The sequence below is a fragment of the Andrographis paniculata genome, unplaced genomic scaffold, assembly GCF_009805555.1.
Source record: "Andrographis paniculata isolate CXL003 unplaced genomic scaffold, ASM980555v1 Contig36END, whole genome shotgun sequence".
NCBI classification, from domain to species: Eukaryota; Viridiplantae; Streptophyta; class Magnoliopsida; order Lamiales; family Acanthaceae; genus Andrographis; species Andrographis paniculata.
The window spans coordinates 1,706,541-1,720,788 of NW_026137569.1; the positions used below are offsets into that span (position 1 = coordinate 1,706,541).

At 35.7% G+C, this 14,248-nt stretch overlaps 3 protein-coding genes across 19 annotated transcripts; 1 reads left to right on the forward strand and 2 right to left on the reverse strand.

Moving 5' to 3' along the window:
* Nucleotides 1–630: 630 nt before the first annotated feature.
* Nucleotides 631–7,055, forward strand: LOC127250028 (U-box domain-containing protein 4-like). 14 transcript variants are annotated; one of them, XR_007838519.1, is made up of 10 exons: nt 635–2,418; nt 3,078–3,148; nt 3,648–3,740; nt 3,844–4,115; nt 4,197–4,258; nt 4,752–5,153; nt 5,249–5,802; nt 5,910–6,077; nt 6,192–6,448; nt 6,534–7,055. XR_007838519.1 is itself a non-coding variant. In XM_051273178.1 (3 exons), exons 1-2 carry the CDS (start codon nt 1,096–1,098, stop codon nt 3,138–3,140), a joined length of 1,386 nt encoding a protein of 461 aa, XP_051129135.1. In that variant the 5' UTR covers nt 635–1,095; the 3' UTR covers nt 3,141–3,148; nt 3,648–3,907. The 14 variants fall into 14 exon arrangements, 4 of the variants coding, with proteins under 4 accessions (XP_051129132.1, XP_051129135.1, XP_051129134.1 ...); XR_007838512.1 differs by having other exon boundaries at nt 5,910–6,027; nt 6,102–6,448; XR_007838511.1 differs by having other exon boundaries at nt 5,910–6,027; nt 6,112–6,448.
* Nucleotides 4,442–6,832, reverse strand: LOC127250027 (inositol transporter 4-like). The gene is made up of 6 exons (XM_051273174.1): nt 6,694–6,832; nt 6,528–6,598; nt 6,097–6,432; nt 5,924–6,031; nt 5,227–5,844; nt 4,442–5,124 (listed from the first exon to the last, which is right to left on the reverse strand). The coding sequence occupies exons 1-6, from the start codon at nt 6,824–6,826 to the stop codon at nt 4,651–4,653; spliced, it is 1,740 nt and encodes a 579-aa protein (XP_051129131.1). The 5' UTR covers nt 6,827–6,832; the 3' UTR covers nt 4,442–4,650.
* Nucleotides 7,056–11,400: 4,345 nt separating the features above from the next.
* Nucleotides 11,401–13,943, reverse strand: LOC127249827 (heterogeneous nuclear ribonucleoprotein 1-like). 4 transcript variants are annotated; one of them, XM_051272845.1, is made up of 5 exons: nt 13,793–13,942; nt 13,557–13,709; nt 13,056–13,288; nt 11,827–12,877; nt 11,401–11,727 (listed from the first exon to the last, which is right to left on the reverse strand). In XM_051272845.1, the coding sequence occupies exons 3-5, from the start codon at nt 13,275–13,277 to the stop codon at nt 11,714–11,716; spliced, it is 1,287 nt and encodes a 428-aa protein (XP_051128802.1). In that variant the 5' UTR covers nt 13,278–13,288; nt 13,557–13,709; nt 13,793–13,942; the 3' UTR covers nt 11,401–11,713. The 4 variants fall into 4 exon arrangements, with proteins under 4 accessions (XP_051128802.1, XP_051128799.1, XP_051128800.1 ...); XM_051272842.1 differs by having other exon boundaries at nt 11,401–12,877; nt 13,793–13,943; XM_051272843.1 differs by having other exon boundaries at nt 11,401–12,877; nt 13,056–13,709; nt 13,793–13,943.
* Between the last annotated feature and the right edge of the window lie 305 nt (nt 13,944–14,248).

Below are 14,248 nucleotides of genomic sequence, written 5' to 3' on the forward strand. Positions count from 1 at the left end.
GGATTTAAATATTTTTGGAAATGTTCTATTTTCATATTTTTTGTTATAAAAGACAAAAGGTACGAAAGAAAAAAAAAAAAAAACATCAACATTATTGGGTGACACTATTTTATATTAATTTATTTTGTTTATGAAAATAGGTACATATGTATTTTTTTACACGTATCATTTAATTCGTAGAAAACATGCTATACATTTTATGTAAATATACTACTACTATATAGTATTTGTATTAAAATATAATCTACTTCTCTTTTTTTTGTTGTTGTTTTCTTTTAATGTGCTTAAATATTTTATTATTGATTTTTTAAAAAATATTTTAATATAGTTTTTATAATAATAGAATTAAAATTTGATACAATTATTAATGTAAATTTTAAATTTAAAATAGAATAAACTACAAAAATAGTATACATAGATATAAAAATAATAGTAGTAATTAATCTATTTTTTAAAATTATATATTTTTATTAAATATGATGTTTATATTATTTTAGTAAATAAGCTAAAATAATAAAATAAATATATTATTGTGAGACAAATAAAATATAAATATTAATGATTCTATAAATAATTGTAAAATAAAATATAAAGGCATCTTTTTCATCAGATCTTCAACAGACTAAAAGAGTATTTGTTTAGAGCTTACACATAGCTACAAACGGCGTCGTTTAACCACCGCCGACTGCCGACTAATGGCATCAGGGCTGTGATCCGGTGACAGCCGGTGACGTTTGATCCCCCAAACGAGTGGCTGCGATCATTCGTGGAACTAAATCGGACGGTGGGAGTTCGGCGTTTGATCCTATAGCTGTGAGTTTAGCGCATCCCCAGATAGATGAAGCAAATCCACTTGTAATGAATAAATTCCTCTCTCCCAAAAAGTGAAGTAAATAAATAATAATAATATTATTATTATTATATAGCTCGTCTTCTCCACAGAATCCACCATTTTTGTTCCTCTTTGGACCTTCCTTCTCTCGCCAGCGACAGCCATGGAAATCTCTCAAATCTGCTCGAATCGAGCTTAAATTATCGCGGTGAGTGCTGAGTTTTGAGGGTTTGGTGTTGATTGTGCGGTGGAATTGCTCAATTATGGTGTCTGTGCAAGATTCCTGTCCTCACTCGCACTCCAACCCTAACATTACGGCGCCCTACGCCGGACCACCGCATCCGTACTATTACTACACTCCGCCGCCGTCCTCGGCCAAGATAAGCCGTGCCATGGGCAGGTCTATGCGCACAATTCGCTCCAGCATCTTCGACGCCGACCAGTCGAGTCCGATTGGCAAGAAATCGGCAAATGTTTCGGAAAATCTTACCGACTCGGAAATCGACCTCCGACTTGGTGAACTCGCCACTAAATCATCGAGTGATTCGAAAAGCCCGTCCTCTGACATCGATGAGGTTTTGGACATCTCCCATGCGTTCAGCGATTTCTCGGCGTGCTCCAGCGACATTTCCGGCGAGCTCCACCGTCTCGCAACCGTACCTGATCCCGGTTTAAGTAAGGGCCCGAGCTCCGAGCCCGAGCCCGAGCCTTGCTCCGGATTTCTACAGAGGGAGACGTTTTCTACAGAAATTATTGAGAGCATCTCTCCCGAGGATCTACAGCCGACCGTGAAACTCTGCGTGGATGGATTGAAGTCGCCATCAGTTGCAGTGAAAAGGTCGGCAGCGGCTAAATTGAGATTATTGGCTAAAAATCGGGCCGACAATAGGGCTTTGATCGGAGAATCCGGTGCAGTACCCGCTCTGATTCCGCTTCTTCGTTGCACTGATCCTATGACACAGGAGCACGCAGTAACGGCTTTGCTTAATCTCTCACTCCATGAAAGCAACAAAAGCGTTATCACGAACGGGGGGGCTATCAAATCGTTAATCTATGTCCTTAAAACAGGCACCGAAACTTCCAAGCAGAACGCAGCCTGTGCGTTGCTCAGCCTGGCTTTGGTGGACGAGTATAAACTCTCAATTGGGGCTTCCGGTGCAATACCTCCATTGGTCTCTTTGTTGATTAACGGTTCTAATAGAGGTAAAAAGGATGCGCTCACAACACTTTACAAGTTGTGTTCGATGAGGCTAAATAAGGAGAGAGCAGTGAGCGCAGGTGCTGTTAGGCCGCTGGTGGGGCTTGTCGGCGAGCAAGGCACTGGACTGGCTGAGAAGGCATTAGTGGTGTTGAGTAGCTTAGCAGGAATTGAGATGGGGCGTGAGGCGATTGTTGAGGAAGGTGGGATTGCGGCTCTGGTGGAGACGATTGAGGATGGGAGTGACAAGGGCAAGGAGTTTGCAGTTTTGACTCTGTTGCAGCTGTGTATGGAAAACATTAGGAACAGGGGTTTGCTTGTCAGGGAAGGAGGCATTCCACCATTGGTCGCGTTGTCACAGACGGGGACTGCCAAAGCTAAGCATAAGGTTGGTTTTTTTGATCAAATTCACGACATCTTCTTCGTTTGTGAGTTTTCTTCTTCGTTTTCTGCCTTGGAAGAGTTTGAATATCACGAGAAACTTATTTGCCATTGCTACTGACTGAGAACTTTTTAGGGTTTCTGAACAAGCAAAAAATGTGTGAACAACTCATTCCATGTCTTACCCTCATTTTTCTGTGATGTCCTGAGTTTCATAGGTATCATAGTTGTTTCTATTTTAATTCCGATCTTTGATCTTTGTTCCTTCAACCACCCAATCTAGGGATTTGATTAATTGATCTTTTGAGATCTATGGTCAAATTTGGGGCATGGGTTATGTCTAAAATCTGCAAGTTGCACGAGCTTGTTGAATTATGTTAATTATAACTTGAGTCTGCAAAAGTGAGGGCAACTAGTTTATTACTCCATTATTGCTTGTCTGATCTTGATTGATGGTTGTGTTGGTGTCTTGTTTGTTTTTTTATCCATAATTGAGCTAGTTGCACTCCAAGTTATCTCCATATCTTCCTTCAGAGTATGATAACAGCTGCAGTGTTGCTTTCAGACGTTGTGATAGTTCACCTTACCCTGATAATGTCTTAGAGACAAAAGCTGCAATATTCTTCACGCCTGTTTTACTGAAGGATATGTTTTCACTTTTGTCAGGCTGAAACACTTCTTGGTTACTTGAGGGAACCAAGGCAGGAGGCTTCTTCTTCAAGTCCTTAATGGGGAAGGTATCTTAGGCGTGGTTTATTATTATATTTTTTGCATTTTTGTTTTGTAATGGCTTGTGCTGGCTGTATATAACAAGTATCTTCTCTTGTACTTGTATAGAGTGATTAAGTAAATTCCAGATATTTAAGGTTGGAAAAACAAAAGTGGCTAGTTGGGAAAAGCAGCTGGCCTTGTTTGCATTTGTAATTTGCTTGACCGGAATTTTGTTGGGTGGTTCTACTCCTCACTTTTTGCTGACTGCCGACTCTCTTCTCCGGGCATTGTTCTTTAACCCTTTGTTATGTTTCCTGGTTTATTGAGGATTTGGGTCATCATCCATAGTTTTGTTGGGGATTCCCAAATAAGGTTTTGCTAATTCTGTTTTGAGACCTGTATATTGTTAGTCTGCAGTATGGTTTTGGTTGGAGCTTGGTTTGTAATTTGTAACAATATAGTGTAGTGTTCTCTTTTGTGTTATAATATGATCTCATATTCTATTTCATACAATATTTGTTTTAGATAGATACCTTGAAGGTGGCAAGGTTCATTAGCTGGCTAACTTGGCATTGCCAAGATCTGTCAAGAAATGATAAACAGCTTTCACCTGAATAGGTCATCTCAGATTCCTGACACTATTGACTTGTTTATTTTATCATAGTAATTTATAAAGCTTAGGCTTGATTCCTGATGTATTACTACCATGCATTATGAACAGTCTGCCTTAATGCCCCTCCTATTAATTTTAATCATGGTGGTTGGTTAACTGCCTGAGGAAAAAGCATCTGGACAAAAGGGGATAATCTATGGAAAAACAAAAGCCATTGTAGGGACGATTGACCACTGAGGTTTTGTTGTAAAGTGGATCCACTTACAATTGGGGATGGTGGGCCCCACCAACATGCAGTGTACAAATGCACCATGATAGAGCCAGGCAGCCCTCACCAGTCACCACCCAACCATCCAACCCACAACAGATTACATGGTTTGGTAATAAAATGAATCTTTCTTTTCTTTTCCTTTGTTTTTTAACTTTAATCTGCTACTTTTGTCTTGTTATTGTTGTATTAGCTGGCAGGACAGGTATGTTCTTGTCCTACTTCTTGGATGCTCAGTTTTCCTACTCCTCAATGGTACTTTTCCCCCAAGTTCCTTGTTTCTATTTGTGTCTTAATTTACATCTGCTGGAATTATGGGGGCTTTTATTAAGGGAAATTGACATAGGGGAAAGAACAATGTTGATGATGCCACTCTCACAATTTATATGATACGTTAAAATTCACACTTAAGATTTTATTCAAAGAAAGCACAGTATCTGACATAGAACAATCTATTTAGCTCTTTAGGAAACCAGACTTTTAAGCACCCTCAAGAAAGTAGATCATAAAGCATATGTAGGATGAGGATAAAAACCTATTTTGGTTTGGTGTTGAAGCTAGTTGCACAACCATAGTCATAGCTAATCTTACAAAGGCTTTAAATTCATGCCCAATTTGTTAAAACCCCTGATAGACAAACAAATAGCTTACTTAGTATCATCATCTACCTCTTTGGAAGAGCAACATAAACCAGGTTTGTATCCCCTTTCCAGCATCTTCTCCACCTCCTCAAACTGTAAGCCTTTAGTCTCAGGTACAAGGAAGTATATTGCTACAAGTCCAATGGCTGAAAATCCAGCAAACAAGAGGAATGTCCCGGCGGAGCCGAGAGCCTCTGTCAGAGTCAAGAATGTCTCACTCACTACCAGGTTGGACACCCAATTGGAAACTGCTGCTATCCCTCCCCCAAGCCCTCTGAATCTTAATGGATATATTTCCGAGTTAACGATCCAAGGCACTGTTCCCATCCCCGGCGAGTAGGATATGATGTACATTCCCAGGAGTAGAACTGCAAAGATCCCAAACTTGCTTGGACATCCCTTAGTGTACCAGGTACGATGTTCGTCTCCACACATTTCTTTTACTGCATCAGTTGCAGCTAAACATGCACCAGGATGATACTAATCATCGATGAAAAGAAATCCGACAGGTGAGTTAGGATGATCAGGATATCTATCAATGCACTTGATATGAAACAAGAAATTGAATTCTAATTACATTACCTTGCTGTCTCCATTGGCACAGAATGCACAGTCGGAGGATGCCTTCAGACATGTCATGCAGTTCCACTGTGGCGGCTGAGGTTGCGAGACCTGCAAGAAACTTGAGCAGGTGGCGTTCCGTCCAAAGTGGAGAGATTCGGCGCTTCCGATTTTTGGGGCGTGGCTGGCAGCTTCATAAAACAATACAGACAATGCAACAAGGCAGGCAATGATTCCAAACATGGATATGATCATCAGTCTTCTCCTCCCATATCTGTCCACAAATGCCATGCTGCCAATCGAGCCCAAGGCATTCAGGCCGGATGTAATGAGGGACAGCGCCAGAGCAGTCTTGTTCGAAGCAAATCCCGCTAGCTGAACAATTGTCGGGCTGTAATACATAACAGTGTTTATCCCAACAAATTGCTGAGCAACTTGAACCGTGATGCCCGCATAGAGGCCTCTACGGACAACATTGTTTCCCCAGGCGTTTTTCAGCTTTGCAAGAATGCTGTCTCCGATGGAGCCTTCCTCGGCCTTTTCTGCCTCGACTGAGGAATGTAAAGCCTTGAGTTCGTCTTCAACTTCATTCGCCGGGTAAATTTTCTCCAAGATGACCCTTGCTTCTTTTACCTTGTCCTGTTAGGTTCATGAAGTTAGATAGGACTAACTGAAATAACTAAAATTTAATCGATTGTGAACAGGATCAATTCATTACCTGCCTGTAAAGCCATCTAGGCGACTCTGGGAGCGACAGCATTAAAATGAATTGAACAACTGCCGGAACTCCAGCCACCCCGAGCATCCAGCGCCACGTTCCAGGTGCCTTGAAACGTGTCATGTAATGTTAGGACATAATCATGGAATTTAAGGTTAGAAAGTAACTTTTACCTTAGTGAATGCCAGGTTTATGAGATAGGCCAAGAATTGTCCTCCTGTGATGAGCAGACCATTGGTGCTGACCAATGCTCCTCGGATTCTCGCAGGAGATGCTTCCGATATGTAAAGCGGCGCCGTCATGGACGCCATCCCAACTCCGAACCCGACAAAGATTCGCCCGAGAATGATCATCCAGGGACCTTGAGCTGCAGCCATGACAACTGCCCCGATGAAGAAAAGTATATCCGCTAAAAGGATGGACTTCTTTCGACCGTACTTATCGTTCAGCCAACCGCCGAATGCTGCGCCTACGATCGCGCCTGCTATGGCCATGCTGACAATTGTTTCCTGTAATGAAAGCAAGGTATGTTAAATGACTATCTCACCTAAAATCGTTAATTACATATTATATAGTTTTCAGACAAGAAGAAGTTATTACGTGCCTGCAGCCAGGTATGCCTGCCGACGTATTTGTAGTCGTCTCTGATGTAGAGCAGCGCGCCGGAAATGACACCTGGAAAACATTGCCGATGATATGTTAGTTTTAAGGAAGCATTGGTGCTATGATGTTTTGTTTTGTTTTGTTGTTGCGACATTTGTGATTCTTACCTGTGTCGTAGCCGAATAATAGTCCTCCGATGCCGGCGGAGAAGGCGAGGCGCATAATGTAAGGTGTTTTCCAGCTTGTCCGGAAACATTCAGTGAACTCTGTTTTATCTGGCTTCATGACACCTCCTTCCATGTTGGTTTTTTCTTTATCGTCACGGGACAGGACAAAGACAAGAGTTCTTCTTAATTCACCTGATGATCACAAGGCAGTTCATATATATTCAGACACGGCCTGTCAAATATGTATATATATATATACACTATCATCATCATCATCATGGGTGTCTCTGAAGAATGCAACAGATTTGCTCCAAATGTGTAATGAAATCTTCATCTGTGTTGATTAGAAGATGCATATCAAACTATAGCATATTTGAAGGCACTATACTAATTCGTAGTATTGTTAAAAAAAATAAATGACAAAAAGTGTTGTATAAGTGTGAACGCCATTCCAATGAAGGATGCCCACCTAACCTACGCAAAGGAAAAATATCAATTCGGACAGCAGAAAAATCCTCGAAACAGTTGTGTGTGTGTGTGTGTGTGCGCTGTGAGAGGACAAGTCAAACCGAAACGTTATCCGTAACCGAAACGTCATCCATTTCTCATGGAGAAATCAACTAATATAACAAATACTATAAATAGAGAAAATAGAGCTCTGTGCCGGCAGATTGGATTTTAAAATAAAATCGGATAAACCCTAAAGCAAACAGGCAGGCATACAATATGCAGACAGCGTAGTACAGTACAGAGGTGTGGAAAATGTTAATGGCAATTGAACCAACGAGTTAATAACGATAACAATAATAATGATACTAACAACCTTCCTTATACTTGACTTGTCGTCTCTCAAAAGAGTCAATCTCTATCTCCTCGTAGACAGACTGTTGACTGCCAGAATTCCTCTCCTCTGCGCGATTAGTAGGGAGATTTGATGATGACGACGACGGCCATCGATGACAGTAAGAGAGAGAGAGAGAGAGATTGGAACTTGGGAGAAAGGACGAGAGTGAGTTCAGCTGTAATAAATAGAACAGGAGAGGAAAGGGGTTACGCTTGTTTCTATTAAATTTAAAATCATTTTCTATTTTGGATTTCTTCACACTATTAATTTTTTTTTTTTTTTTACACGATACTTTCACTATGTTCTTTTTATACTAATTTTCAATTGTAATTCTAAATAAAAATAATAAATAACTTCAAATATTCCTTAAAAAAAAAAATCAAACATCAAATATTCAATTTAAGATATTATATTTTACAGTGCACAATTTTTCGTCAAAATCAATCTATCTAAAAATATATATTTACAATTTTTAAGATAAAATTTAATAATTTAATACAAAATATTAATTTTTATATTACCGATTCCTCGTATCTTATACATTAAAAAAATATTTCAAAGCTAACTAGTAGACAAGCAAAAATGATTCAATCTGATTTAAAGTACTGTGTACTTATAAAACTTTCGTTTTGTTAATAGTATATATATATTTTTGTAATATTGAGCGAAATATAAAAATATTTTTATTCAAGTAAAAAATATAGTTCTTAAAAAAATTGATATATTGAAGATAGATGAACTTGAATAACAAAATAAGATACTAAGAGTAGGGGAGTAAGTATATTAAAAGATAATACTATTCTCATCCTACTCCCATTTAATTTTTGGCGTTTTAATATTTAAATATTAATTATTATATTAAAATATAAAATAAATTAATAAAATATTACAAAAATACTTCTATTAGTGTTTATAATACTAATAAAAAAATATTTGTATAAAAAAATTATAAAAATATAACGCGGACAGAGGGATTATTCTTTTCTACATCAAATTTATGTCTGTTTTTTTTTTTTTTTTTATCATTTATACATTATATATATTGTTCATCCCATCTAAAGTATTCATTGTTTTCATTTCAGTTTGTCACATATAATTTGTCTTTTTTTTAGAAAATAATTGTGCATTTTAATCATATTTTTAATTTTATAATTCATAATTTTAATTTTAATTAAATTATTTAATTGTCTTAGTTTTAATTTATAATTATTTATATTATACCACAATTATTTTTACTAATATATTTTTTAATTACTTATTAATTATAACCTTAGTAAATTTTCGTATCTACAATAAATGAGACATTTTATCGAGAACACGGAGTATTCTTTATATTTATAACAAATCTTACTAACTTTTGATTATTCCTTTTGTTCTTTTACAATATATTATAATATATACATTTGGAAGAGTATAATTAAGTAAATAACTAAGAATATTTTAATTAAAGGAATTATAGTATAATAAAAATAATTATAAATTAAAAAATAAATTATAAAAATTTAAAAGATTAAAATGAATTTCAAGTATATAATTTTTTTTAGAAAAATAAAATTACAAAATAAGTGAGATTAAAAAAATATATAGAAAAATAGATACACAAATAGTGAAAATTAATTGAGACATGGAAAACAATTGAATATATGTAATATTTTGTCATATATTTAACATATAATAGATAAATATTTATTGTTACTATCTATGTATGTTGAGTTAGTTTATTTTGTAATTTTAGTTTGATTTTTTTTTTTTTTTAAAAAAATATCTTTGTAATCATATATTTGTATATACTATATATATACATTACAAAATTGGATAAACACACCCATTATTAGTCACGGGTTTATCTCATACCACCATATTATTTTTTAGGTGACATCAATTATTTTCGCTACAGAATAAAAAGAATTCAAAAAATATAAAAAAATAATATTATATGATGGTAACATAAAAGTATTTGTAAAAAAATAAGGTTCATATTTAATAGTCTGTCGGACTTAGTTTGCAGGTTATTAGGTTCGGTCGGGAATTTATTTAATACGCATTTACAGGTAGCGACTGCGGGTTACAACGTCATAAAAAAAATAAAAATAAAATTGTATAATAACTACAAATTAAATTAAATCAAAGTAATAATATGACAAAAAAGTCACTTATCATCAAGGGCTAAATTAATTAATTAACTAATTAATTAATATCGAAGTTTTTGACTTTGAAAAGTGGCATTATTGAAGAGTGACAATGACTACTCGAATTATTTGTTTTCAAAAGTGTAATTTAGAGATAAAAATAGATAGATCTTTATTGCAATAATCTTACAAATCAAACTTTTATCTTCACTTTTTAAGGAAAAAGAAGAAGAAGCTTTAACTTCACTTTCTTTTTGTTTAGCCCCAATCTTTTGACGATGATAAAATTCCTATATTTTGATTGAAAATTTGTGATCGTAAAATTGCACGAAAACTAAGTGATATGTCGACTTTATGAACCACTCCCAAAATGTTAAAAATAACCGAATCCACCGAAACTTGAGAAAATTCGACAAATCGAATATAGTATTTAACATCCTACTTTATGCATAGCTAGCTTAGATATAAATTTACTACAAAAAGGATAATAAATTATAGCGGTCTACAATATGTTCTAAAATATCTCGAATTTAAAAATGATTAAATAAAAAATAAAATTTATAAAAAATGACATAATAATGCTAAAAATACGAAATAAATTTCCGTAATAATTTCATGGAAAGTAACAACATCACAATCATTCATGATGATTCGTTATCTAAAAATAAAAATAAAAATAAAAAGAGCATATGTCATATTTGGAAAGTAACAATTATATATCTTTTTAATTTTTTTTTGGTATATAAATTTTCAAAATTTTGTTTTGTGACAGTAATATGTAATTGGAATTGGAATATATATATATATATATCCCATATTTGTATTTTGGGTGCGTACCCAAAACTTATAAAAGTTTTTAGTTCTATAAATAAGATTTAATTTCATTTAAACAGCACTTAAAAAAAAATAAATTTAACTTCATTTAAATGTCATCAACAAAAATCATATTACAGTAGTTAAAAAAGTAATTTATTTCTAAATATCATTATCTGTAAAATTACAATGTTTATTAACTTTTTGGTAACTAAGTTCCACATTGAAAAATAATAATAATAATAAAAAAAATCCAATTTTTATAAACCTCATGTCTAATTTTATTAATCTAACATTCGTTGAAGAAATTTAAAAATAAATTTATACTGATTCAACTCAAAGTGAATAATATCATACTCGCACGGTTGAAATACAAATTAAGTCCCATTATAATATTTCTTAGATGTATTTTTAGACAATCACAAAATTAAAATACATAACACTATTTTCTTAGGCCATGTGAATTAAATAATGCAAGAGTATAAGTTGGCCTAGTGTAGTGAATTTCTACATCATAAAAAGAAAAAAAAAAAAAAAAAATTGAAATATATTTATTTTTTTAAAAAAGATTAACTGTTTTAGAGATGTTTGAGATCATTACTTTTATGATGGTGATTGCTAATTTGAAATCAAATATTTTTTTAAAAAATAATAAATATTGTAATAGTTTTACAATTCGATCCTAATAAAATATAATCATATGCATATTATTTATTTTACAAAGAATAACATTTTATACAATACAAAATTATACAACATTAATATAAATTAGTCTAAAACAGTTTAAAAAATAATTAATATGTATATCTGTATATTACTATATTAAAAAAATAAATGAGGGACCTATTCCAAAACTCTGGCAAAAACATGTTTTCTAGCCGTTAAAAAAAATAAATATAAATTAACAAACACCCCCAAAAGTATTTGAAATAGCTCGAAAACATGGCATAGATGATAATAGAAGATTTCTTGCTTTGTCCCGCAAGAAAAAACGAACAAAAACCGTCCAGACTAAAAGGAATGGAGAATTTAAGCTTCCCTGTCTCACAATTTCAAGAAAACTGGTTTCAGATCTATCCAATATATGCATCTCTATGTATGTTATGTTCTTGCAAATCCTGTGTTCAAACTTACACAGGATGTTCCACACGGACGACATCGAAAACGCTCCTAACTAGCCTCCGATTATGCATTTCCCGATCGGGATAGAGACATCGATGCAGCAGCGACAGCATTACGCCGCAATACCTGCATCAAAATTACACGAGAAATCGATAAAAGTCTCATTCACCATCAAGCGTGGATCTCGCTCGATTCACAGCTGTCGCCGATGTTCATAATCGTTACCTCTATAGCCAATGCTGACACCGTTGTTCGGAGTTCTTACACGTGACGAGGGAGCATCATGGCGATAACCAAATGCAGCTGAACTATCGATCTTCGGATAGGATGCGCCCCACGTGTGGTTGCTGTAAAAGGATTTATCTTCTAACATGTTCCCGAAACCTCCATCAGAAGCATTGTAGTGTGGTTGCTGTAAGATACTATGATCCATCTCGCCGCCAAAAATACTTTCCCGGTGGCCATAACCGAAGTTTTCGCCAACCCGAGCTGAAACAGGATTGAAGCCCCGAATCTCCCCCGCACGGCCAAGATTTCCGGTCGTTGCAGCCCTAGAGCCAAGAAAGCCATTAGAAGCAATTGAATCGGGAATGTAGTTAAGATTCCCGCCGGCCCACAACCTTTGATTTGTCGAGTCAAATAATGTCCTGAATCGATCAGCGGTAACTTCGTACTCGTTGGGGCTATCGAATCGACCTGCATTTCCATTGTAATAAGAACTCATCCCATGCCCGTAGCTCAAACCGAATGCAGAGTCCAAACTCATGCCTGTAGCACGAGGATATCCACTTCGACCCGCATTTGCAGGACTGAATCGACTAGTCATCCTCATCCCATACGGGCTCGAATTATATCCTAGGTGGTTATAAGGGCTAAGGAAACTGCTTGTTCTGTTCAGACCATGGCTGCCTGACGGACTATTGCGCATTGGCCCGGGAGACAATTCTTTCGGCACAGCACGCTTAACTTCAACCCTTTTTCCGTGGAGCTCGTGGAAGGGCTGTAAGAGAACTCTATCCACCGCTTCCCCTGAATCATACGTGATGAAACCGAAACCTCGTGGCCTTTGTGTGTTGTGGTCGTACATAACCACAATGTCTGTAATCGTCCCGAACTGCTCAAAGTATCTCTTGAAGTCATTCTCTGTGATGGAGGACGGCAACCCTCCTACGAAAACTTTTTTCCTTCGAGGAGGGGAAGGTGTCCCTTCAGAGCTGTCGATGTTCTTGTTAAAGCTCAAATGATTGTCCCGAGGAATCGCCTTCTTTGCTTCCACCTGATGATTCAAACATTTCGACAAGTAACCAAACCTTTAACATCATACATTGAAGATGCTGAGTTCAACACAAAATTTTCGAATTGTGTTAGCTACATTACATTGCAGCCTAAACATACAACATTCAACGAGTGTATTGCATTAAACAGACAATTTGGTATGAAGAAGCTAAACTTACAACTTTGCCGTCTATGACATGCCTTTCTTTGACAACTCTCTCGGCGACAGAAGCATCTGCGAAAACAGCAAAGCCGAAGCCTCGAGCGCAGCCAGTTGCTCGATCTTTGATGATCACGGTTTCGACCACTTCTCCGAACGTTTCGAAATACTCCCTCAAACGCTCTTCATTAGTCTCCCAAGAAATCCCACCTACAAACAGCTTCACAGGCTCCATTTCCATTTTGCTCAATCCTGAATTGCCAATCAAACAGATTATTCTACTCCAATCAATAACACCAATTCATTAGATAAGCCATAGTTTCATAAACACAGCAAATACCAATGACTGAAACCAGAAAATGGATCCAAATCCAATAGCAATTCAAGTTAAACCACCAAACTAATCGATAATTCTCAACATTACAAACCTAACTCGATCGAAAACAACCAATCTGAGCTCTAAAACAAAATCCAATCATCACAAATATTGGAATGTCGATTGAAGAGACGAAATGCATACCTTGAAGAAACAAAACACAACTGAAATAACCTGGAGATGATTAATGGCCAGTTTTTTATTTTAAAACAAAATTTCTGTTGGTTTTATTTTATGTTCATCAGTAGATCATCGGATCTTCAAGATCGAAACCAAACAGCATTAATCAGTAGCCGCCTGCGGAAGAAAGAAAAACAAAGCCTAAAAACTTTCATTCGCATCAATAAAGAGATATATCAACACAACACGAAAATCAGCACCAAATAATCGATGCCCAGAATAAATATGGATTGAAATCAAGATCTGAGGCGGCGGAGACTGAAAGCAGAGGCTGAACGAGGACGAACGCTACTCAACCCTTTTCCTCTGCTCTTCAAAATTCAGTCTTTTTTAAGAGAAATCGTCTTAAGCCATTGATATTTATATACATGTATATTTATTTTCACTAATGTTACGAGTTTGCTTATCCAACATACTTTTATTTATGTGATACTATTTAATTTTAAAAGTATTTCATCAAATAAATTTTTTTCTTTCGTAAAACATAAAATTAAATATTAAATATTTTATTTTTCTAAATTTCAAAAATTCCAAAAATCTCTAGCGATATTCATATTATGTTTGCTTATACGTGTGTGTAATCCGGTCAGCGTGTGGATCGATTTTTCACATTCCAAAATTGGGCATATTCAAAATTTGTCATCCGAGCGTGTGCA

What these genes read in the sequence shown, in the direction of transcription:
- LOC127250028 (XM_051273175.1), top strand. Translation starts at nt 1,096, where the DNA reads ATGGTGTCTGTGCAAGATTCCTGTCCTCACTCGCACTCCAACCCTAAC. An exon ending in TCACGACATCTTCTTCGTTT is followed by an intron (nt 2,459 to 2,547) that starts GTGAGTTTTCTT and finishes AGAACTTTTTAG; the next exon opens with GGTTTCTGAACAAGCAAAAA.
- LOC127250027 (XM_051273174.1), bottom strand. Translation starts at nt 6,826, where the DNA reads ATGGAAGGAGGTGTCATGAAGCCAGATAAAACAGAGTTCACTGAATGT. An exon ending in TAAACCTGGCATTCACTAAG is followed by an intron (nt 6,032 to 6,096) that starts GTAAAAGTTACT and finishes ACACGTTTCAAG; the next exon opens with GCACCTGGAACGTGGCGCTG. An exon ending in CTAGATGGCTTTACAGGCAG is followed by an intron (nt 5,845 to 5,923) that starts GTAATGAATTGA and finishes TGAACCTAACAG; the next exon opens with GACAAGGTAAAAGAAGCAAG.
- LOC127249827 (XM_051272842.1), bottom strand. Translation starts at nt 13,277, where the DNA reads ATGGAAATGGAGCCTGTGAAGCTGTTTGTAGGTGGGATTTCTTGGGAG. An exon ending in ATGTCATAGACGGCAAAGTT is followed by an intron (nt 12,878 to 13,055) that starts GTAAGTTTAGCT and finishes TTGAATCATCAG; the next exon opens with GTGGAAGCAAAGAAGGCGAT.